The sequence below is a fragment of the Anas platyrhynchos genome, chromosome 1, assembly GCF_047663525.1.
Source record: "Anas platyrhynchos isolate ZD024472 breed Pekin duck chromosome 1, IASCAAS_PekinDuck_T2T, whole genome shotgun sequence".
Classification (NCBI taxonomy): Eukaryota; Metazoa; Chordata; class Aves; order Anseriformes; family Anatidae; genus Anas; species Anas platyrhynchos.
Genome location: NC_092587.1, coordinates 21,268,182 through 21,293,477, shown reverse-complemented (window position 1 = coordinate 21,293,477; position 25,296 = coordinate 21,268,182). Strand labels below are relative to the sequence as shown.

At 38.3% G+C, this 25,296-nt stretch overlaps 1 protein-coding gene across 1 annotated transcript; it reads left to right on the top strand.

The window, feature by feature from the left end:
* Window positions 1-1,347: 1,347 nt before the first annotated feature.
* On the top strand, window positions 1,348-20,872 carry HDAC10 (histone deacetylase 10). The gene is made up of 22 exons (XM_027458275.3): window positions 1,348-1,444; window positions 1,867-2,201; window positions 2,308-2,418; window positions 3,292-3,426; window positions 5,098-5,194; window positions 5,868-5,965; window positions 6,043-6,147; window positions 6,353-6,421; window positions 7,082-7,208; window positions 7,688-7,753; window positions 8,146-8,205; window positions 8,581-8,670; window positions 9,858-9,964; window positions 11,092-11,159; window positions 11,659-11,929; window positions 12,563-12,653; window positions 14,194-14,279; window positions 14,776-14,829; window positions 17,154-17,238; window positions 17,608-17,793; window positions 18,432-18,591; window positions 19,279-20,872. Exons 3-22 carry the CDS (start codon window positions 2,348-2,350, stop codon window positions 19,302-19,304), a joined length of 2,052 nt encoding a protein of 683 aa, XP_027314076.2. The 5' UTR covers window positions 1,348-1,444; window positions 1,867-2,201; window positions 2,308-2,347; the 3' UTR covers window positions 19,305-20,872.
* The last annotated feature ends 4,424 nt before the right edge of the window (window positions 20,873-25,296 follow it).

Genomic DNA, 25,296 nt, shown 5'->3' with positions numbered 1-25,296 from the left:
GTTTAACTGAAATCTAAATCAGGGTTTCCCTATTAAAAGGCCCCTTTCATTTCCAGACACATTAAAAATGTCAACGCAGAAACTGTACCAGTTGTAGAAGTGGCCAGTAGGAGACCAACAGCATGATAATATTCAAGAAATGCAAAATATTACAGTGGCCACATGATTAGCATCTTCAGTGCTATGAAGGACACAAAACTATCAGAGAGTGTCCAAAGGAGGGCTATGAAGATGGTGAAGGGTCAGGAGGGGAAGATGTATGAGGATCGGCTGAGGTCCCTGGGTTTGCTCAGCTCAGAGCAGAGCAGGCTGAGGGGAGGCCTCATGGCGGCCTGCAGCTCCCTCACGAGGGGAGCGGAGGGGCATGCGCTGAGCTCTGCTCTCTGGGGACAGCGACAGGACCCGAGGGAACGGCATGGAGCTGGGACAGGGGAGGGTCAGGCTGGGGGTTAGGGAAAGGTTCTGCACCCAGAAGGTGGTCGGGCACTGGGACAGGCTCCCCAGGGCAGTGGGCACAGCACCGAGCTGCTGGAGTTCAGTATTTGGACAGTGCTCTCAGACATAGGGTCTGATTTTTGGGTGGTCCTGTGTGGAGCCAGGATTTGGGCACCATGGTCCTTGTGGGTCTCTTCTGACTAGGGATATTCTGTGATTCCATGATTTTCTATCGTGAACTAGAAAACTAGTAGAAACCTATATTCAAATTATATTGTATAATGAAGTCACTGTTTCGAAAAATGTAGGTTATTCAGAAGCTCAGCTCATTTGGTCCTGCTGAGTCTGTGATGGTCTCCACTGGAAAAATGGTAAATATTTAAAGAGCTCTGTCACTGCTTACACACACCAGCTGCTCCAGAGGGGCGTCTGATGGGGTTCACGTCAGCACAACGTGCAGGCCCCGAAGTGAGCGACCCATTTAAAAGGTGCCAGAGAAACATCGCGGATCTTCAGAGGTCCCTTCCAGCCTCAGCCAGCCTGCGACTGCAGTCTGAATTACTGAGGGGTGGACTCTTGTTACTATGTAAAAACAGAGGAATAATTGTGTTAGCTCGAGGGTTACTTGTATATTTATTCCCCTTTACTTGAGAGGAAGCCCTGCTTTGTTTGTTTATTTGCTCTCCTACTTGTTAATGTACTAAAAACTTAATAATACGTGTAGTTGAACGATGTTTGGCATGGAAGTATTGTTCGAACTGTCAGACCTACTTTACGGAGCTCTGGCAAAGCAAAGCAGCCTCGGGGCAAATCTGTCATTTTACACGTTTTAAGGTCTCCTGTTCTACACCAGCGCTGCGTATAGCGGCATAAGCGGCAGCAAACCATAAAGCAAACCCCTTTTAGGGCTGGGGCGTTTCTTAGCAAATCTTCCGGCGCCTCCGAGGCGGGGGCTGCCCTCGGCCCGCCCCGAGCCGCCGGAGCCGCGGTGCCCGGGGAGCTGCGGCCGGTGTGTGCGGGGAGGCCGGGGCCGCCCTGCTGGGGACCGGGGAGCTGCCTGCGGGGTTCCGGGGGCTGCTGGAGGCCGTGTGGGGTGGCCGGGCTTCCCCACACGGAGGGAGGGAAGGAGGGAGGCGGGGAAAGAGGGAGGGAGGGAGGGAGGTGGCTAGGGGCCCAGCGGGCTCGCAGAGCTGGGCTGGCAGAGCCGCCGGCTGCTCCTGGGCTGCGGTGAGGTGGTGCTGCGGTCTGAGCCCTCTTTCTCTGCATCTGGTTTTCTTAAATAAATCCCTCTAATGTTTTTTTGTTTGTTTTTTGAAAGAAGCTTTAAACACGGTAAATCGCTGTATTGTGGGATCTGCGGTGTATGTAATCGTGTTACTCCGTGGCTTTATACCTGAAGTTTTCACAAATGCCTGTTTTGTTTCATGTCAGCCCCAGCAGGTGACTATCCCCGCGTAACGCCTGGGAGAAGGCATGCACAGGCCTGACCTCAGCTCCTCTGCAGCCTTCAAAAGGTCCATAGCCTGGGCGAGTGGGGCTTGGAGAGCTTGTGCAACCCCTCACCTGCACCAGAAACACCTCTGCTGAGGCTCTAAGCATTTGGATAATCGGGAATCCTGCCTGTGCGAGGCCAGCATCCAGATCCCTGCCATCAGGTTTTGCACTCTTGCCTCACCACCCAGTCTTGTCCGGGTTCCTCCTAAAGGATTTTCTTTGATTTCACTTTGTACTTACAAACTCAAAGTGCAAAATCCTCATACAAGCAGGTACGCTGTGTACACGTGTTCTCACTTATTATGTTCTCACTTATTATCACGTGTTCTCACTTATTATTACGATATTAAGCTTGTTTTATTGTACGTTTGTTTCTAGCCTGAAATACGCATCTGGGGATTTTTGTTTTGTTCTATCTATGGCAATGGCTTCAGGAACAGCATTGATTTATGATGAGGAAATGACCAGTCATAAACTGCTTTGGGATGAGTAAGTCAATAACATCCTGTCCTTCTTATGAATAGATTCTTATTAGGCCTTCTAAGAGAAATATCAAGTGAATGAATTCTTTGTAAATGTATTATGAAAAGTCTCGTGATAGATATCCTGTCATTTTCCTAGTAAACAGAAAGTCTATCCTTTTGTAGAAAAACTTTTTTTTTTTTTTTCAATTCTTATTTTGTATTCAGATGCCATAATTATTAATCTGAAGTTGGATGTGAGAAGCTGTAGCCATCCAGTCCAGGAGGCCTTAATAAGACAAGTCTCTAGCTTCAAGCATCTGAGTAAACCCCTAAAGTATCTCCAAAATAAAAGTATTTTAAGCTAATTAAATTGCTTATAAAGCTGAATATCATTGAATTCAAGGAAAAAAAATATACAGATATACTTACTTATCTGAAACCTTTCGATTAAATCCAGTTAGAAATTTATATGTGCTGCTTGCTTATATTTATGCAAGTGAGACCAGTACTTGTGTTGTGCTTGAAGTAGAAGTCTGCTGTTATCTTCTCTCCCAAACCCATTTCTCCTCGGTTGACCTTCACTGTAACCTACAGTACATTTTCATTTCAGTGTTCCTGTGTGTATAGTAGCCAATGCTACTTTAAGTGATGAGAGAAGAAGCAAAAAATGCTATTGTGATTCTTTTTATATGAGATTTTATATCATTATTTTTAACACAATTCCAAGCTGAAAAGTATTTAAAGAATTATTTTTTTTAACTTTTTTTTTATTCTTACACATCCCTCTGAAGATACTGAATCTTCTCACAATGGGAAGTTAAAAGTTAGGCATTGTTATTAATACTTGTAAACTATGCTGATATAGTGCTATAGTAATATGATTATCACTTATTTCTAGTCCTATCTGTGATATCGAAGTGCCAGAAAGACTGTCAGCCTCCTATGAGCAGCTTCAGTTTTACCATCTTGTGGAAAGATGTGTCCATGTGCCTGCCAGAGAAGGAACTGAAGAGGAGATCCTGTTAGTTCACAGGTCTGAAATTTATTTTCATCACCATTCAGATTAATCCAATGAAATAACAATTGCCATGATCATATTTTGCTTCATTTGAAAATGGAAGTCTGCTGTAAAACTCAATGACTTTCAGTAATTTCAATGGCAATGTGTCAGACTTAGAGTTGTACAAACAATATGTGTATATGTATGGTTTAGGTGCCGAAGTGCAAATCTGCTGTTCTACTAAATCCCCATTCTCACTCTGTATTCTTGAGCAATGAATGCTGTTTTATATATAGTATTAAAAGTAAACTTCTAATAAAAATTGGAACAGAACATTTAAAAAAAAAAAAAAAGTGACATTTATTTAGAAAGATGATAACCGTCTCTTTTCCCCAAAGATGTGATGGTAACCAGATTCAGCCAAGAGTTTAGATTACTTGATAAGTTCAGGGTGGTTTGGCAGGCCTTATGTTAAGGAGATCAGGGTCCAAGTCCAGATCAGTGGGGTTCAGGGCTGGTCACAGATAGAACTACTCAACACAACTGCAGCGTAGCCAAGAGTGAGAGCCTTCCCTTAAAAGCAGTTCCCGAAGAAGGAGGGGAAGCAGATTCCAGAGCACTATTTTTCCTCGTAATATACTCGTTAGAATGCAGTTAGTGCTGTGTACCGATATAATTTATTTTCATAGTATGTATGTTGCTGATTGGGTACTGAAGAGACTTGATGACTGTACCCAGTTTAGTTGTTTCTTCTAGATTACATGGGACAAATAAACTCACAAAGGTCTTGTTTTGGTTTCCATAGGCAAGCCAAAGATAATAGACCTCTTTCCTTTTTAAAGCGCTTTCAGGTTGAGACAGGTATATAGCTCCTACAAAAATGTTTTGCTTGCATTCACAGTGAGGTATGAGGCTGATGATAAAGTTAAACTAATAATTACACAGACACTCAGGTTCATACTGGTTTATTCCTGTTAACACCTTCGTTTTATAGCCATTGTTTAGCTTACTTTCCATTAGGCAGCACTAGTGTTTGTCTCACTTTGTTGTGAAATTCTGCTTGCTTTGGTGTTCCACCTAGGGGAAAGCATCTATGGTCATTGTAATCCTGGCTTAGGACACATTGGAGAGTCGATGCCGTCAGCCTCTATTTCCAGCTCACTACACAATAGCAAGAGAGCAGTGACAGAGATTTGGTGGAATGTTGGTTCTAGTGCCTTAGTACTTACTGCACTCTTGAACTAGTGAAAAAAGGAGTTAGTACACACCTGATAAGGGATTCATTCAGATAATCTGTTTTTCATGAACGGAGGAGGACTAGAGTCATAATTCACGTGCTGATGAATGCCAAAATCCTAATTTAGTTCTTATTGGGATGGCATTTTTATGTAGCATGCATTGCAAAACAGATCACTGCATAGTGAATAAGCAGCCTTTTTGTGCTAACACGACTAAGCCCTTTTGCCACTGGAAAAGGAAGAACAATAATTGTCATATTCTTATGGCATCCAAGAACTCTTGCTTTCATGGTGCTCCCGATTCTCTTCGCTGTATCCTGCAACTGGCGTTCCAGGGTATTGGGCGTGTGAAGTCTCACAGACAAGCCCCTTTTAACATATGTTCTGTTTTCATTACATTTTGCATTTAAAGCTATAAGTCGATTTGCTTAATTAAGTGTTGTGTTATTCTCTCTCTCCTCTGCAGTTCAGAACACTTGGAAGTTGCAAAAAGCACACAGACAATGGACGAAGAGGAACTGAAAAGAGTGTCTGGGAATTATGATGCTTTTTTCTTTCATCCGGTGTGTAAATTAAACTACTTCCCCAATTGGGAGTTGCACGTATTTGTATTGTGGCATTTGTGTGGCAGTTTTCTAAGTAGGAGAACATTGGCAATAAGTTTTTTTGCCATCTAAATATATTTGCATGTATTTATGACATTATTGTAATCTGTTTCCAGTTTAGTGTAATGCTGTAATTTAAACTGGTTAAGTGTTCTGTCATCTATTCTGTAATTGTATCATACCAGTATAGCACACTACTCAAGTTTTTTCACTTTGTTACTTAACTACATCACTGTAAGCCATTAGTGGCCTGCAAATTGCATTTTAATAACAGTCACTCTTAAATGCTGTGCTGGGTAATGGAGGGGAAGTCTTTTCTGGTTTGCTTCTGTAAGATTTTGTTCCTTATTTTCAGAGATGCCATGTTAATTCAGTAGAACCAGTCAGTTCAGTATATACATCTCATGTTTCTTACCTCCTCTGGAGAGCACATCCTTTTAAAGGATATGACCATCACAGATAAACCTAGTAGAGAACTCATTGGAACTTGTGTTGTAAAATTCTGCTTTTAACTATCTGCTTACAACTACTGTAGGGTAGAATTATGTCTATTTCCTGTTGGGGTGCAAAGCACGTCATTTGTGATTAGTCTAAAACAGATTGATGCTAACCATGAGATTCTCTTTTTCAGAACACCTACCGCTGTGCCAGACTAGCAGTAGGAGCAACTTTGCAACTAGTGGACTCTGTGATGTTAGGAAAAGTGTGCAATGGAATGGCATTAGTAAGGTAAAAAATATGAGCAAGTCTTTATTTCTTACCAAAATTGCCTTTGTTGTGAGTAATGGTATAAAACTTTGTTTTAGACCTCCAGGTCACCACAGTCAGAGGAATGCAGCTAACGGGTTCTGTTTATTCAACAATGTTGCTATTGCAGCAGAATATGCAAAATTGAAATACAGTCTACAGAGGTAGGTGCATTGACCCTAAAGAAGCTTTTCATTCAGTTATGGCATTTAGATAACCATTTGACATGATACCTTTTTAGATTAATGTTTAGACCTTTCTGTGTGTCACATACCTTTTGGGTTATAAAAACGTATTTATTCATCTGCATTTCCTTTAGATCTAAGTGCTCTGCTTCTGCTGAATGTTTTATTTTACTGATCTTTGTAGAATCCTCATTGTTGACTGGGATGTGCACCACGGGCAAGGAACTCAGTATATATTTGAAGAGGATCCAAGGTTTGAAGGATATTTCATTCTTTATGTTAGCCAGTTAAATATTGCTTGCTTCTGTAGAGTAAGATTCCTTATCTTTCTAAAACTAGAATCTTATAAAATATTGTTCTTGCTATTTTAGTGACTGTTGTTTTTTACTTGTTATCAAGTAGAGGGAAAAACCTGACAGAAATATTTCAATTTATCTTACTGTAAAGAATAACAAACACAAAAAGAGCAATATGGCTATCTTAGTTTGCCAGTAGTGATATCTCTCCATATGAGTATTTAGGTAGTATCTCCATTCTTTCTATTCAGGAATCTCTCAGTGTAAATATTCAGGTAGTATTTGGGTAAAACAGATGAGCTTTTTACTGTTTTCTGAAAAAAAACAAAACAAAACAAAACAACACAGAATTAGGTTCTATAAACAAGTCTGCTCTTCTGAAAATGTCCTGTCTTTGATCTGAAGGGAGTGCATACAAGACATTCTAGCGATTATCATAGGTTAATTTTGATATAGGACCTCCTGTACCAACTTCTGCAGTCCAGGACTGTTAGAGAAAAAAGGGCAAAGGCTGATTCTGTCTTCATGCTTTCACTCAGTAATTAGGCTAAGTTCAGGACATAAGGTCAGTCGTGGAACCTTTTTGTCAAGTTAAATCTGTTTCTTGTATCTTTCAGTGTTTTGTATTTTTCCTGGCATCGCTATGAACATCAAGAATTCTGGCCATCACTCAAAGAATCTGATTATGATGCTGTAGGTCTGGGAAAAGGAAAAGGCTATAATATCAATTTGCCTTGGAATAAGGTAAATGTTGCTTACAACACAATAAAGCAAATGCAATAGCTTTATTTCTCATGCATTAGTTAATGCTTTATGAGAAATGCACTGCTTCGCTTGGTTGGCAGATGTTATAGCACAGTGTACCTCATTTCTGTCAGTGGAATGTCTGCAGAGAAACATGGCTCAGAATTTGATTATTTATTTATTTTTAAATGAGGGAGAGACAGACATGCACATTATTTCTTTCTCCAATATCTTACCTATCAAATCAAAAAGTGTTTCAGAAGATCCATCTTCGTTCAGCACAGAACTGAAGCTCATACTTAAGACTAAAAATGCTGGATGTGTATGCACTTAAAATACGTGGAGTTTGTTTTACTCTATCTCATATGGTTGCCTAATCTTTAACTTTTGATACTATCTTTCCCTAAAGTCATGAAGAACCTCAGAAAAATCTGTTATTCCACCAGGAAGATCTGACCTATATTTCTCACATTTTGCAGGTTGGGATGGGAAATTCAGATTACCTTGCTGCATTTTTTCATGTGTTGCTTCCAATGGCTTTTGAGGTACTTTTTTACTGCTCTGTTTTTCGAATAGCAAAACCAAAGGCTATTTCATAAACACCATTGAATATCTTGTAGAAAGTATCTTGCAGTACTTGCCAGTAGCACAGTTAACATGTAATTTCTACTGGTACGAATGATGTCCTGATCAACATAATAATGTTTACGAAACATTAGTGTTGAAATATTCAGTACAAAGCTCTGCAACTTTTCCATCAAGAATGAAAACAGTCTAAATGGGTAATGTTACTTTTTAATTCAAGTAGAGTATTTGTGTTTATGGTCTGACTGAAATAATTTATGGTCTGGCTGAAATAATAGCTGAATGTGGTTTGGTTGAAATCCAATGCAAAATACAAAAGAATGTGTTAACAGCTATCTCTGTTTTATTACAGTTTGATCCTGAACTGGTTCTTGTTTCCTCTGGATATGATTCAGGAATTGGAGACCCTGAAGTAAGTAACTTGCTGTGGGTTTTGTTGTCAATCATAAAGGTGTTTGTAAAATATTCCTGCATCCTCAATGTCCAGTGACTGCTAGGTGAAATTCACTTATGACCAAGCTAAAAATACATGTATGAGCCTTTAAGCTGACCCCAACTCATTAAATACCATGAGACATGTAAAGACAAATTATTCAGGCATAATTACTGCATCATTTTTTGCACCTTTCTTTAAAGCAGTTGGTTCGGCATTTTGTTAAATACAATCAGAAGTGAGTGTTCCAGTATTCTGACTCAGTCTCATGTATTTCAGATTGTCTGTTTTGTTTTTTTCACCAGTGTTTTTGATTCAGGGTTTCATCTCTTACAAATATTTTCTTTGATTTAGGGTCAGATGAATGCCACTCCTGAGGTTTTTGCCCACCTTACCCATCTCCTGATGCAGCTAGCTAATGGAAAGCTATGTGTCATCTTAGAGGTAAAGACTTGAAACTTAACAAAGTCATTGCTTCTTTTTATATCTCTGTGAGAATCAGGAGTACAAAAATGGCAAAGATTTGACAACGCATTTCTTCTGATGCCTAAGAGTTGATTTTTTTAAAACTTAAAACACTGAAATGGAGCATATGGTCATTGTTCCAAAACCACATCCTTAACAGATGTGTTCAGTTCTTGTATGCAGCGACTGTAGACTGCTGCTCTGGACAGTCCCCAACATATTAAAATGTATTTAGTGAATAAATTGCATTACCAATTCTTCTGCAATTTTGTCTTACTCCAGAAGGAGTTTAAAAAACCTTTAACATAAATATTCTCTTACTTGTTAACAGAGCTCTTGCTAAACTTGCTTAGATGTTTTTAATCAAAAAAGCAGGAGATCTTTTTGAAGAGCTCTTTTTTTAAAAAACACTTTCCTCATTTTGAGATCTACATTTCTACTCCCCTTTTGCATGTTAGAAAAATGTTAACTTTTCAGGTAAATAACTTTGTGCATTCATTACTGCCAGCAAGGTCTCCAAGACTGAATTGTTTAGGAATTGATTAACTTGACCTCTGCTTTGCTTGACTTGTCTTCTGTCATCCTTTTCTTCAGCAGGTTATTATAGGTACTTCTGTCTGCTAGCTGAAGTGCAGATAAGCACCCCCTCATGATACAGATGATGTGACGGCTCTGCAAGTGGTATGCAGGAAGCAGTCTATCGTCTTCAATTCAGCAGTCTTAAATCTGTCTTCAGTTCTTCTCCACCTTCTGCCAAATCATCAGGACAGGCATATCCTAGAAGTGTCAGGCTGTGGGAGATTTCCCTTGTGCAGACATTTTAGAGGACAGCGATAATATTTATCTTCTAAGAAGTCTTCCATAAGAATTGTAGGAAGTGGCACGCTGTGGAGATGAGTGCAAGAAAATATTTTTTTAACGTTTTCAGGGCATCTGTTTTCCAAAATGAATTGAACCATGATAAAGTGAGTTGAGTCCTGGGATGCCCGTGGTCCAGCAAGTAGCCTCTTTGTAATTTTCAATATGCAAACGACTTAAATGTCTTTGCATATAATCTTCATTTATGTGAATTCAGATGTATTTCAAAAGTTTATTTATTTCCTGTGATGAGTTTCAGATTCCACAACTACTTGTTCCTTACGTGGCACAAAATACTTCTTTTCTAGGGTGGATACCACCTGAAGTCCTTGTCTGAATCAGTCTGCATGACTGTAAAAGCTTTGCTTAGAGATCCTATACCTCAAGTAACTGGAGAGATGGCCCCTTCCCTAAGGTAAGCATGTGAATAATTTTAGACTAGCCCGTGTGTTTATCAACAAGACTGAAAATATGCATGCTTTGAACACTTTGCTGACACAAGGTTTTATATGATGCTTTATAATACATAATTTTCTGCTTTGAATAACTTGCTTTCTGAGAAAGTCATCCAAGATGCAGTTTTGCATACTTCTGTTTCTGAAATGATTTCGAGTTTCAAGAAGTTCTTAATGACACACATAATTTTATGCTATTTATCCTTGGGCCTTGTTACCCTGCAGAGATCTTTCTCAGTGCTGAGACAGTCCTGCTGTAATCAAGGCAATGCCAGTTAGTAACACCCAGTATTTTGGAAAGTATGTAATTTCAGAGATTAGTTCTTCAGACTCCAGGACCACTTGATGCTCCCAGTGTATCCCATAGTACTTGGAGCACCTCTTTTTTTTCTCCTCTGTGAATTATAATATACCAGGTTGCTATCATCCTAGGTAATAAAGAGTTGATCACTTATTCACCCATTATATCAGTCCAGCACCTGAACACCTTACAGATAATCTCCATGTATACGGAATATGTCCCAGATTTCCCGTGACGTGAATTATGTTTGTATGACAGGTAGCTTAAAAGGGCCATTTGCCTGTAGTGCTAACAGTGGTAGTAAAAAAAGAGTTCAAGAACAGCAAGGAATGTGATTTACTTGTTTTCTGCCCCTCTTTCAGTCTCTCTGAACAGGTAGTTTAGCTTTTGGGTGAATTTAACTACATCTGTACATTCTGTAATCTCTGATGAGATGATAAAATCTCTGACAGAGCAGAGAAAGACACAAAATCCTGCTTCTCCTGAAGTCAGGGACAGCTGTGCTTCATCCAGCAGCAGTCAGGATTTCACTCAATATGTGTAAATGAGTTTACTTAAAAGGCACATAATTGCACATGTTCTTCACTTTCTTTAAATGACTCTTGAATCTAATCTTTCCAGAAAATCTGGCTATCAACTCTCATTCTCTTTAATTTTCTGTTCTGTGTTTTTGGAATAGACCAGATCTTGTTCATTTTCAGTTATGTGTTTTGTTTTCCATTGAGCTAAATTGTGTTTCCTGTACTTTCATCGCTGCTGATACTGTAAAACCTGTTTCTCTTTTAGTGCTATTGAATCTATTCAGAATGTGAGAGCAGCACACAAACCCTATTGGAAATGGTTGATGTATGAAGGTAATTAAATGTGATTGGTAAATTAAATCATACAGAAATCCAAAATGATTATTTTCTCTGGTTTAAATGAATTGAACTACCAGTGATTTGTCTAATGATTGGTGAAGCACTGTGAGGCTTCATACAGGGCCAAACCCTCAACTGGTCTGAAAAAAAATAATAATAATTCTGTTAACTGACAAAGCTGTCAAACATCACACCAAAAAGTAGTCCTTTAATATCTTTGTTTGAGTATGCTGTTTTCTGTGTGGAGAAGAAAATGGAGGTAAGGTTTATTATTGTTGATGACCTGTCCTTAGATTAAAAAGAAATGTAGCATCGTTGGAAAATAACATCTGTGGCAGGAAACATTGTAGTTAGTGCATGGAAGTAAGCATGCACACAAAGTATAGGTGTGCTTTGTTTTGTAAATAAATGTAAATAAATATTAACACCCTGCTCCAAAAGTAATACATGTGAAACCCTTCTTTTTTCTTTTTTCTTTTTTTTTTCCCTCTAGACACATCATTTTTGCATAATTTGAGCACTGAATCACACTTACCAAAGAAGACTAACACAAATCCCTCTACAGACCATGAGGATAAGATAACTAACAACAATGAAGCTGCCAAAATAGAAAGATTTCTGGAATTGCACATGAGAAATATTCTATTTCCAGTGCCTCCCATCAGAACAGCAACAACTCAGTCAAAAGCTTCAGCATACTTGCTCCCAGCACCTGTTTGTGTGGTGAAGGAAATGGACAAAAATGAAGTAGAAGCTCTTGCCAGGTTGGTCCTATTTATTTAATTCCCAGCATGAGTGTAAGGATGAGAGGTCTTGGTACAGACTGTCATCTAGTTTTGTCTCTGCCATGGTGTTTCTGGCCTCAGTCTCTTCAGACATAACCAGAATTACTTTGAAAAATGAAGAAATTGGTGTTCGTTATCAATCATATCCTTAAAGTCCTTTACAAAACTAATCAGAATAGTTGAGAGAAAATTATTTCAAGAGAGAACAGTGCAAATGTGTTTATTTAGGAAGAGGTTTTATTAGGAAGATGCCTTAAAGTTCACTTTTAGCTGGAAAAAAAAAAAAATCACACCCACCAGACTGGTCTGATTTGAGATGCTCAACTTTTTAACTTAGTAAGTCTAATTCTGACAGAATTTTATTTTCTGAGTATCATCATGCATTTTTTGTCTTCTTTCCAATGCAGAATGGAAACAGGTTTAGGGAGTTTAAGATTGTCAGGCAAGAGTGTTGTCATCTTCCTGCCAGGGCTAAGTCTTTGAGAGTGAATGTGCAGCATCTGTACAAAGTGTACCCTGTCAGCAGTAACTGCAAAGTACTGTTAGACAGTGTCCTCTTCAAAAGCGTTATTGTCCCTAAACTACTTTTTCTCCATATAATTTATTTTACAGTGACTTTTATGCAGACCTTGTGAAAGAGGACAAAACCTTGCACTCTCTTGGCAGTATGTTGGCCATCCTAGATAAAATACTAAAGAAGGAGGTAAGAATTACGTGCTTTAATCATGAGGATTGGGGTGTATTCCTCTGACTCCAGCTTCTACGCTGTCATCTGGATACTATGTAGTTCGCAACCCCACTAACCTCATCCTGACCACGCTAGATAGCAAGAGTGAGTAGGCAACATGAGAAAGCATTTAGGAATAGCTGCTAACCCCAAAACGTTGTTCTAATTATCTTTGGGCCAAGATATTGTCCAGCTTTGCTGCAGTCACAGCTTATGAGGCAGTAAGAACTTTCTTACCATTTTCAGACATGTACAGGTGAGCCCTGGAAGAGCTCACTCTTCCAGTTTGCTGGAGGCAGAAGGCTGCTCACCAGTGAGCAGCAGCAAGAAAGCAGAGCAAGAGATCTCAATTTTTTTTCCTGTCTGAATGCACAAAGTTTTGCCTTCAGTCTTTAGAAGAGAGTTTACTTCTGCATCACCCTGGATTTTAAGATGCCATTCTACACAAAGCTGTACACCCCTACCGTTATATATACACAGTAATTTACTCTGTCATTTGTTTTCCTGCCCCTTCCCCCTGATCACTTTGATGGCATGGTTTACAACACCAGTGTGTGTTATGACTCTAAACAGAGTAATTCCAATTCAGTACTCTGATTCTTGCAGGGTCAGGAAGGAAGATAAGGCAGGCTTAGAGGTTGCAAGTTTGTATTTATATTTAAATGTTTTGAGAAACAGAGAGAAAAAAAATTGAAGTTAAAAAAAAATACAAGATTTTTATTATGTCGTAATAAATCAGTCTTTCTCTGAATGACAAACCCTCTTTAAAGTATTAAGCCAGTGAGGAAGACTTACCTGTCAGAATGGCCTCTTTCTTATAGGCCTTCTTCCTGCTGTTGTTAGTCATGACTAAATTTCAGGGACAAATTTCTAACATTATAAGCTGCACATGCCTCTAGAAGAGTCTATAAATAGATGCGAAAAATTACCAGTAAAAGGAAATAGAACTTGTCATGAGTTGCAGATGCTAAGCTGAGCTCGTTGTGTTGACAGATACAAAGAGGGAGAGCATGCATTATCTTTTTGCTTACCTTCCATGTAGAGTTCGAAGCACTATGGAACACAAATGAACACTTCAAGGTTGATGGAATAATACTGTCATTGCGTTTCCAGAAAGGAATAGCTTGTGTAGGTTAAAGGAAGAGTCAGAGTTCAGGGATAGCCTCCTTTTCCTTGTCTGTTTTTCAGGTGTAGTTTGCCTACTGGCCAAGTGAGTGTGTCCAATCCACAGACTAATGAGAGACACAGTAAAGATGACCTTCCCCTGCAAAAGCTTTTTTCTGCAGTAGCTTTTCAGCATAGCACCACACTTCTGAAATAATACAACAGCTCTTGGCATAATGATCAAATGTGGCCTGTTGAAAATGAATTACTAACCTCTTAACCTCAGGATCCCTTTCACACAGCTTTGTTTGAGTGATACATATAACCGAGTAAAATTACAGTTGGGACAAATAAGGAATAGCGTGATCTTCTGCAGCATTAATTATTTCTGAATAACAAATGTATTTTGCAGGTATGCAATGGAATTACAGATTCACCCACAGCTTCTGCTTCTGTTGGTGTAGCACTAAGATACTCTGTTCATTTTGGATTTCAAAGGTGAATTTGAATCTTTTGCATTTGGTACCCTTAGGCAAAGTGTTAAAGTAAGATAAAAGTGTATGAAATACAGAAAGTTGCCTTTGAAAAGCTTAATTTTGGAACAAATAACTTCTCCATGTGCTTAGCATTTTCAATCGGCTGTACAGACAGTGTTGTATATGCCAGCAAAAACCTCACGTTACCAAAGGCAAAACATTTTTAAGGATGACTGTTGTTTCTGTCTTGTTTTCTTTGCTAGATTTCAACTCTATTTGCCCTGAGGGCTTTTTGTTTTTTTTTTTTTCCTACCCATAGGACTGGTGGGAGAGTTCCCTTGAGCTCATAAATTTGTTTTCTTTTTACTTCTAATGAACCAAATTCAGAAACAATGTACGTTCTGTTTTATGTCTAATCTACATGTAAACTCTTTAAATAAATTGCACTAATTGGGGAAAAAAAAAATTACTTGCAGATGTAAATACACGTATACATGATTTTTCTTTGTGTTCTACAGAGTGCTTTGCGTATTTGTTGGAGACATGCAGATCGTACCAAACACAGAAGATGGGTGAGGTTTCTCTTTACTTTAAGGAGTCAAATCCCTTAAGTTCTGTAAATGTTCATAAGTGTCCATATGTTTGATGAAATCTGCACTAAGGAATCAGTCATGAGCTGATTTTCATTCAAGTTTAACCTGAAACAAAATACAAAGCATCCCAAAATATATCTCTAGGACAAACTTCTATCTCTAAATGATGCTATGTGAGTTTTAATAGCAGGTTTAAAGTACAATCCTTCTATATCAATCACAATTTGGATTTTTACTGAAAATGTAATATTGAAAGTACAAAGTAATAAAGAAGGCAAGTATTTAAAAGGGAATTTTAAAGTGGTAAGTTATGAGAGAAATATAAATGATATTAAAATCACTGATAGCATGAAAGCATGTATGATCAAACTAAAATCACCAATATGAGATATGCTATTACAGATATACAGACTTTGGTCTAAATTTACCTGCTTGTGAAACACACGATTGGATTGATCAGGATCTTTTTTAGCCCTGCAGTAATTGCAAGAGGCACGTAGAATCATAGAATCATTAAGGTTGGAACAGATCAGCAAGATCATCAGGTCCAACTTTCCACTACCACCGCTATTACCCACTAAACTGTGTCCTTAAATACCATGTCCAACATTTCCTTAAACACCCCCAGGGACGGTGACTCCACCATCTCCCAGGATGAATGCTCTATGAGCATTTTCTTAGTCTGTATTAATTAAATCAGGAGTCAAGCTCTGTGCAGGAACCTCTTAGTTAAACATACAGCTCTATCCATTCAGCAAAAAGGAGAATGTGAAATTCACTGTTGACAGTTTTCAGCTAAGCAACATTGATTTCACATGTGGATTATGTCCCTGTTGGAGATACTCCTGTAAATGTGTACAGTCAAATTAAATCAGTCTGTTTTCCCATCTGGGAATACCCATATAAATCATGCTGTAATTCATGGTGGTTTTTTTTTTTTCATTTGTTATCTTTTAAAAATTGCCTTCTTTAGGAAAAGAGAACAAGGATGTGACTAGTAGTTGTAAAGAGAAGTAAAATAAGGAAGGAATAAAATCACGCAGCAAATAAGCAACTTTCACAAATACAATAAATCTAATAAAATTCCAATGATATCATGGACTGCTTCTGTTCCTTTTCAAGAGCAAAAATACAGTAGTCCTAACTGAATTATCTAGATTCACTTTTTTACTAATTTAAAGAAGCCCTAATAAAACCAGACGCATTTCTTCCATGCCTCAAATCTTGTATAGCCATCTACACATCACTAAGTGGGTGTATGACACTATAGAATCAGCTTAGTACATTTTATATTCAAAACTTACTAATAAACAGTTTGCATATGTTGCAAACTACGTGTTTGTTGTTTGTTTTGTCTTAGTGTTTCAGCATTATGGTTTCTGAAAACGTGGAGATTATGAGAGGGAATGGTAACAGGCATTTAACATACAGCAGTTTAAATTATGACCCAGCATAGCATTAGGACATGGCAGATAGTGTGCTGCAAAGCCACAGTCCTTAAACTTCCCTCTTTCTGATGTTGTGTCATCTGCTTCTTTAAAAATCCCATGCCTGTCTCTCTCATAGACTTTTCATTTGCTGCTTCAGATGAAAAAAAAAACATAACAAGCAACACTTCCACCCCAAAGAAAAAGCACAAAAAGGAAAAGTTCAGTTGGTCTCAAATAAAGAGATCAGATGGAAAGCCAAAACCATGAGTTTTGCAACAAAAACCTAGCACACAGTTATGGTGCTGATGCTTAGCATAAGGGTAGGGTCTGAGAATAAAAAAGCAAAATAACTTGGTTCTTCATATACATTAAAATATGTGCTGTGTAATTTCAGAGTTGGGTGTGCTTGTGCTGAATTCTTTATTGACAGTCATCTTTATTTATCTATATCTTATATAGATATAGATAGATATATATCTATATATATATCTATCTATATATATAGATAGATATATATCTATATATATCTATATATATCTATATATATAGATATATATATATCTATATATAGATATATATAGATATATATCTTATATATATATAGATATATATATATCTATATATCTATATCTATCTCTTCTTTTTAAAAGTGATTGCTTGTAGTCTTTAATACTTTTTAAAAATATTTTTTAATATCTTGAAAAAGGTATGATTTCAGTTTTAATTGGTGCTTACATGATAGCACATAATAATGCAAATAATTATTTGCTCTTGAGATATGACTTAGTATTTAAGGAACGATGGAAGAAGGGAGATATTTTTATCTCACTGGAAGTTGTTGGTGAAGTACTGAGATGTGGCTTTTGATTACAGAAAAGTACTTGTGATAAATATTTGCGAGAAAGAACAATCTGGAACGATGAGCTCTAAACATTTTATTTCTCTGAATTGGAAAGAGGTAAGATTCACTTTCTGGAAACAACATAAGATAAAAACTTTTTTATAACAGAATATATTTACAAATTCATAAAATGGCACTGAGAATTACTCCTCTCTCTAATTTGCACCTTTGAACATATTTCCTTTTTTGACCTTTCCATGGTGCTACTCCTTAACAGATCTTTAGGGTGTATTAGAATGCATAGGTTTGAGGAAATGTTCGGTGGCTACTGTATTTTATCTTCAAGAAGGCAGAGTTACCATGCAAAAAAAAAAAAAAAAAAAAAAGGAAAAAAAGCTTTTTGAGGTGCATGTTATGTTTTTTTTATCCTCTCTGGGAATTTGGGGCTTTACATTTGTGCTAAACTGTTTCTCATTGCTGTTAAAGGATGCTGACAGGAGTGACTTCTTTTCTGCTGTACTTGGATTCATTCTTCCTGTAGCATATAGTTATCAACCCGATTTGATAGTAATAGCTGTTGGACCAAACAGGAGCATCGGAATAAGTGGAATTTCTCTTCTTTTTGGTTTACTACAAGGACTAGCAGAATCTCGAATTCTTGCAGTGATTGAGGTAAGAAGTGGTGCTGAGCCATGGTACTTCAAAGTGAGCAGTGCAGAACCCAAATCAAGCAGCAGCATGGCTGCTGTGTACTGCCTCGAGCTGCTCAGTTGAAAATACTGGCTGGTTGGTACCTCTGAGCTCATTACAGAAACAGCCCAAGTTCCTCTCTGGCCGGAGAAGAAAGGCAGACACAGACACACACCAAGGTGTAGGCAGCCTGTGTGATTGGGAAGCTGAGGCATAAATGCAAGGCCTGAACTCGTGGTTATGTCTGTACACAATAGATACTGTTGTGACAGTTTGCCTCAGTTTGTAGATTAGCTTCCCCTTCCATGTTAAGTGCCAGTGAGCATGTCTTCTGTGAACTTATTTCATCTCTTGAAGTCAGCTTACGCTCTCTGTCTATGCAGCATCTTGTGACTATAACACAGTTTCTCTGTGTGTCCTGTGAAACAGTAATTTCTGGTTGCTTTTATGCTTTCTAGTTCTTTATTGGGAAACAGTGAATAATTCACTACACGATTTTATTTTAAGCTGTTCCCCACTAACTCTCCAACTTACAAAAGCTGGTTTGAAACTCTGTCAGGTATTACTAGAATGAAGAAAGTTTGTATTGAAAGGGTATTTTCCATTTTCTTCTTAAACAGGACACAGACTTAAATCTAATTCAAAATGTAGCCAAAGCACTAGCAGGTGCTTCTGTGTCTCACTCTGGAGCTTACGTACCTCCTACCCAAGAAAAAGTACATAAAATAAAAATATTAAAAGACCGGCTTCAGCAGGACTGGAAAATGCTTCAGTGCTCAGGTAAGTCATCTGTAGTTCTTATTAATATATATGTTTTTAAAGAGATGACAAAGTACAACCGGTTTCTCTTAAGTCAGTGGGACATTGAAGTCAGTGGGAGCACATTGATCTGATGTGAGCAGTGTGAAACTAGGAGTGCCTTTGATTCTGCCCATTGAGACAGAAGGCACTGAATTCCATAGCATAGGAACTCCCTTGGGAACTCTGAATGTTGTTACTCCAAAATTTTATATTATTTATCCTGACATAAAACTATCAAAATACGTGTTTAAAGCATGGTTAATAAGATATACACTGGCTCTGATTGCTAATGTGTTTTCTGAATACAATGTAGAATCAGGTAACATTTTGAAATAACTGGAAATAATTTTGATTAAGTCAGTGATTAGTTCTGCTTAAAGGACGTTCACAAGCAGTTGAAAAGCAGGTATGCCAATTGTAAAGGAATCAAATTAGGCAGGTATTAGGCAAACAAATTTCTGTTCAATGGTCTTTTTTTTTAAAGAAGAAAATTCATAAATTTAAACAATAGTAAAGGTGGGCATCTCTGAAAGAAAGAGCTCTGCTTGCTTTCAGAAGAAATGGCCAGGAGCAGTGGTCTGGTTCTAATAAAAGTGTTCTTATCAACTTGGGAATAGTGGTATGAGCTCGATTAATAACTGTTAATCTTATTTTTGTTCTTTTCAGTGAAGGATGGGATTTCAAGTAATTGACTTCAATTTAGAACCGTATTACCCAACAGAAGAAAATGCGTTTAATTTTGCCTTTTAAATCATCAGGAAAAAAAGACAGTTGATCTCTAAACAGAGTAAGAACTATTCACAATTGCCTACTGTTTTTAAAATCCTTAAAATTCACAATTTCAACTAGAGCATTGTGCTTGTAAATTCTATACCGGCACCAATTATGCAAGACTGACACTTGAAGCCTACCTACTCCCATGCTACATTACTACAAATTGGAACCTGTGTCATTTGTGACTGCAAAGTCTGATTGCACATGCAGTAGCTTGACTGCATGAATGCTAAAGTAGTCCAGAAGACAGGAATCTGAAATGAGTAATCATACAAGCCAAACACTCCAAAATTACTCAACATAACATCAAAATGCTTGCACTGCAGCCACTACCATTGTTTCATTGGAATGGAATTTTAAATTTAACAACGAGTCCTTTAGATTCATGAATTTTTCCTATGACTTTTAAAGGATTCAACAAATCTGTTCTTTAATTTAAAGTCTGTTCTTTAATTTCTCTGGTCAGTCAATTGCAGGAAGTTAAGAAAAGCAGCTGAACAGCTATAGTTTCCTAGATCATACTTTGTGGTTGAGACTAAATTTAATTTCCTGAACTATATAAGGCATGTGGAAAAAAATATTTTGCACATATAAAATTACAAATACATAATTGAATAAAGCAGTGTAAAGATTAAAATAAAGTTTACAACTTATATACGTACTGTAAATATTCTGTGGAAAGGGGACTTCATTTTACCCTCATTTCAAATGCATATTTTCTATATATAGAAAATAAAAAGCAATACCCCATCCCCCATTTTGGTAGTGGCATAGCGGTAACATCATGTGAATAGTCAAAATTATTGCCTCAGGAAGTTTATTTAGCCATAATGTGTCTTGTTTTCCAGCATTTCGGATACATTTTTGTACTCATGTTCAGGAGCATTTTTCTGTGATTGTAACTTCAATAATGTAAACTTGAATATAATTTGAATAATTAGGTCAGTCTTCACAGTCCTGTTTTTAGAACCATTCCAAGTGACGCTCTTGTAGTTCACACTGGTTTTTCAGTTATGCTGAAGGGGAAATGACATTTAATCCTTGAAAATTTTTGAAACGGAAATTATTTCAGAAGAGACTAAAATGTATGTCAAACGTTTTCACGAGAGGAAGCTGAAGAACACAAGATGTTCAGTTTCAGTTCAGAACTTCTTTAAAATAAACTAAAGTTCTTTTTGGAATTCAAAGTCACTCTAAACTGAAGTCTGAATTAGGTTATGATATGTCAAAATGGGTTAGGTGGGCATCTGGCTATCTTGGGCTTCAAAAACTTTTAAAAAACAAAAGCATTGTAAGTGTATTCTTCCTTCCACTCCCCTGGAAAAGAAAAACTGGGGTAATTCAGCATTTCTGAGGAAAAAGCATTTTTCTCAACTGCTTTCGTTAAGTCTTGAATTTCTATTGTCAGTCATGAGTGTTGTATTTTGTTACATGTATATTTTTAAGATGTTGATCAAATTTAATAAAACATGAATTAAAGGGCAAACCTGTGTGTTTTTATAGACCTAGGCTGCCACTATTGCTAGAAAGCTGCGCTTAGAGTCACTGAGTTCCGTGGCAGGGCCCAGACCCCAGCTAACCCCCATTGTCCCATGGTGAACTGGTGACAGGACCAGAGGGATGATTAAGGAGGTATTGGGGAGGCATTGGGGAGGCAAGGACAATCCCCAGACAAGGACTGTATATCTTGAAACAAGACACTGGAACTCATGATAAGGAAGCGGCAGACGGACAGAGAAACAAACGTAAGGACTATAAATCTCAAAATTGGACATTGGAATTCATTATAAAGATACAACAAACGGAAGAATTGGCAACAACCAGCTCTCGCAATTAAGAAACGTGCCAATTCAGCAGATTCCTGACCAAAGGTGAAAAGTACACTGTGAGGAAGACTCGGGGTCTTCCTCCCAAAGACCCCTGCCCACGTCCCAAAGACCCCTGCCCACAATTCTTGGGAGGCTCTACGCAGGCGCAAGGTGCCAAAAGGCTAATTAGCATGAGAAGCGAGGGAAGGCGGGGATAGGTAATGCATATGTATAGGCGCTTGTAGAATATTGATAGATTGATTGTATAAATTCAAGACTGCTTTCCGCTTTGGGTATGCACGATAGGTGGAGAGATCCCCCGTGCATCCAGCGCTGCAATAAAGAATATACCACTTAAAGGAATTTCGGCTTCGATCTTTGAATCAATCTGGCACCCCAGATGGGACAACCTCTCTGCCGGTCCGCAGGACCCGCTGGGGACAGGACTCCCTAGGGTACCCCCGGGATTTCCCGGAGGGACTCCTCGACTCACCGGATCACTGCGGAGGCAGACAAGGACCCCATCATTGTAAGTGAGTATATTCTTTATTCTGGTTTGGTTTTCTGGTAGACCGGTCATCTGGGACTGTCCAGTAAGTCGGAAGGTGACTTCTGCAGGACAGTGTTTGGTATATACTTTGTGGTTAGTACCACAAGTATATTTGGGGACCTTGGGGTCCATCTGTATCTGGAACTGTCTGTAAGTCAGAAGGTGATCTTCTGCGAGGCAGTGTTTGGTATATACTTTGTGGTAAGCACCATAAGTATATTTGGGGACCTTAAGGAAAGAGCTCGCTTTAAGGTCCATCTGGAATTGTGTTGTTTATTTCGGTTTTCTGACTCATGGAGTATGGTATTTAACTCTGGTTATTGTTACTGTGATTTTGGCTATTTTTCTGGTGGTAATAGTAGGTTCGTGGCATTGTTATAAGAAAGATATCGTTATGGTGTTACACAGTTCGGTTTTCTGACTTATCGCATGTGGAATTTGACTCTGACTATTGTTATTGTGATTTTAGCAATATTGCTGGTAATAGTAGCTTTGTGACATCGCTACTGAAAGATATTGCGTGCCTGTAATTTTGTGAGTGATACGTTTTTGTGATACGCTTTTGTAAGTAACACGTGTATTCTGAAAGTGTAAACTGGAAAATGGGGGGGCGAGTAAGCAGTGAAATTCCTAAGAAAAGTGCGTTAGGATGTGTTTTGAGTCACTGGAAGGATATTGGAGGATCTGCCGGTGGAAGTGTGAACAGGAAAACATTGATAAAATATTGTAATCAATGGTGGCCGCTTTATAAGCTGGAATGTGGAGAAAAGTGGCCCCTAAATGGAACTTTAAACTCTAATGTTTTGCTACAGTTAATGTTGGTTTTGAGAAGGAGAATAGGATGAAATGTTGTATACTGATGTTGTTTCAGCATCTTGGTGGGAAAAGGTACGGAATTAAGTTGGCCCCTGACTGAGCCTTTGATGTTGGCATTAGAGAAGTACAGGCTGGAGAAAGATAAAGGAAGTGTTAAAAGGGTTGTTGAAAGTGTTAAAGGTGTTTGAAGTTGAATGAGCAGGGAAAGAGGATGTAGGAATGTTAATAGTTCTGCCTCTGCTCTAGGCAGAGATCTTAAAATCATGGGTGTTAGCCCTTTGGGGCAAATGGATCATGATGGGTCCGAGAGAGAGTTGTTATGGAAACAGAAAAACAGTTAACTCTTAAAACAACCTGAGTTCATGTGCGAGCTCAGATTACCGATGGGACCGCTCAGGGAACTGTGGACAACTGCATTCCCCTGACCGACCCCACTGAGACCCTAATCATCCCTAAAATTATGAACGGCTAAGTAAATACTAAAATCTGGATGAATTGGGAATTGAGAATATGCTTCCAACAAGGTCTAAAAGAAACCCCTATGGAATTTTTGGACCAACTCTGAAATGTAATGAAAATAAATAAATAAATAAATAAAACAAAACGGTTTGGACCTGGCTTCGGAGGACAAATTGACTAGCCTTTTTCTAGGGTAATCATTGGTCCCTGATTTCAACAGGAATAACGGGGACCTGGGGAATCTACCCTAGCGGATCCTCCACTGATTATAATGAAGCTAGGGGAGGAATGGAAGTGAAATTTCTTATTGATATGGGGCAACGTATTCAGTTCTAAATCAAGCATTAATACCTTCACAGAATTATTATGTTAGGGTAAAAGGTGTGTTGTGGTTTAACCCGGCTGGCAGCTAAACACCATGCAGCCGTTCGCTCACCCTCCCCCTCCCTCTCTGAGACGGGGGAGAGAAATGGAAAGTGAAGCCCGTGAGTTGAGATAAAGACAGTTTAATAAGACATAATAATAATACCAGCTACTAGGAAGAAAATTAACTCTATTCTAACTGAAACCAGGACAAGGTGTAACCGAAAAGGCTTATTTTTGTGAACCTTTGAAGTACAAGTTAGGGAAACAATGGGGCATACACAGACTTTTATATACGCCTAACTCCTCATGGGCACTCTTAGGTAGAGATTTATTAGAGCAATTAGGAGCAGAAATTGTCGTTGAAAAAGGGAAAATGAAATTAAGAATAGGAGGAGAACAACTAATAAATGTGTTAAGCTTGGCACTAATACAAACTGACCCTAAAAGTGAAATACCTTTAGAGATCACAGATCAATATGTCTAGGAGTTTGGGCTACCGAAGTCCCTGGAAGAGCAAAAATGTGACCTTAATAATTATTAAATTAAAGCCAGGAGAGAAACCCGTTAAGGTTAAGTAATATCCTTTGAGGATAGAAGATAGGAAAGGAATTAAAGAGATAATTGATAGATTTATACAGTATGGATTATTGATTGAATGTGAATCAGAATACAATACACCCATATTGCCAATTAAAAAGGCAGATGGAAAAAGCTATAGGTTAGTTCAGGATTTGAGGGCCATAAGTAAAATCACTGAGGATATACATCCAGTAGTGGCAAACCCTTATACTTTGCCGACTAAATTAAAGAATAGTCAAGTCTGGTTTACCGTACTGGATTTAAAAGACGCCTTCTTCTGCCTAGGCTTAGCCACAGAAAGCCAAAACCTATTTGCCTTTGAATGGGAAAATCCCAATTCAGGCAGAAAGACGCAGCTCACGCGGACATTACTACCTCAAGGATTCAAGAATAGCCCCACTATTTTTGGAAACCAATTAGTAAGGGAACTCGAAACATGGATGCCTCCGGACACTGAAGGTGCTTTGTTACAATATGTAGATGATCTCTTAATAGCTACCGAGACTAAAGGGAGCTGTATTCAATGGACTATAAGTTTTCTTAATTTTCTGGGTTTAAAATGGATATCAAGTCTCTTGACAGAAAGTCCAGCTGGCTCAACAAAGTGTGACCTATCTGGGATTTGAAATTTCGGGAGGACAACGAGAACTAGGAACTGAACATAAGGAAGTCATTTGCCGGACTCCAGAACCTCAAACGGTAAAGGAGCTACAAACCTTTTTAGGAATGACAGGTTGGTGTCGCCTTTGGATTTATAATTATGGACGATTGGTAAAGCCTCTATGTGAATTGATAAAGATTAACCAGTCAAAGTTAGTCTGGACTGGAGAAGCACAAAAAGTCTTTAAACAACTTAAACAAGAATTGATGATTTTAAAATATCAAGCAATATTAGTAGAACAAGATGATGTGGGAATTGTGGTCATTAACATCGTAAATCCAGCTTCCTTCCTTAGTGGAACTCTGGATCAACCCATAACCCATGATTGTATAGAAACAATGGAGACTGTGTATTCTAATCGACCCGATCTTAAGGAAGAACTTTTAGAAGATGCTGACGAATCTTGGTATACTGATGGAAGCAGCTTTGTGAAACAAGGACAACGTAAGGCAGGGTACGCCATTACAACCACTCAACAGGTAATCAAGTCCAAACCATTACCCCTGGGACGTCCACCCAGAAAGCAGAGACAATTGCTCTTATGTGAGCACTGGAACTAGCAGCAGGAAGGAAAATAAATATTTGGACAGATTCTAAATATACATTCGGCATGGTACATGCTCATGGAGCAATTTGGAAAGAAGAAATTTTAAAATTGTTAGAGGCTGTAA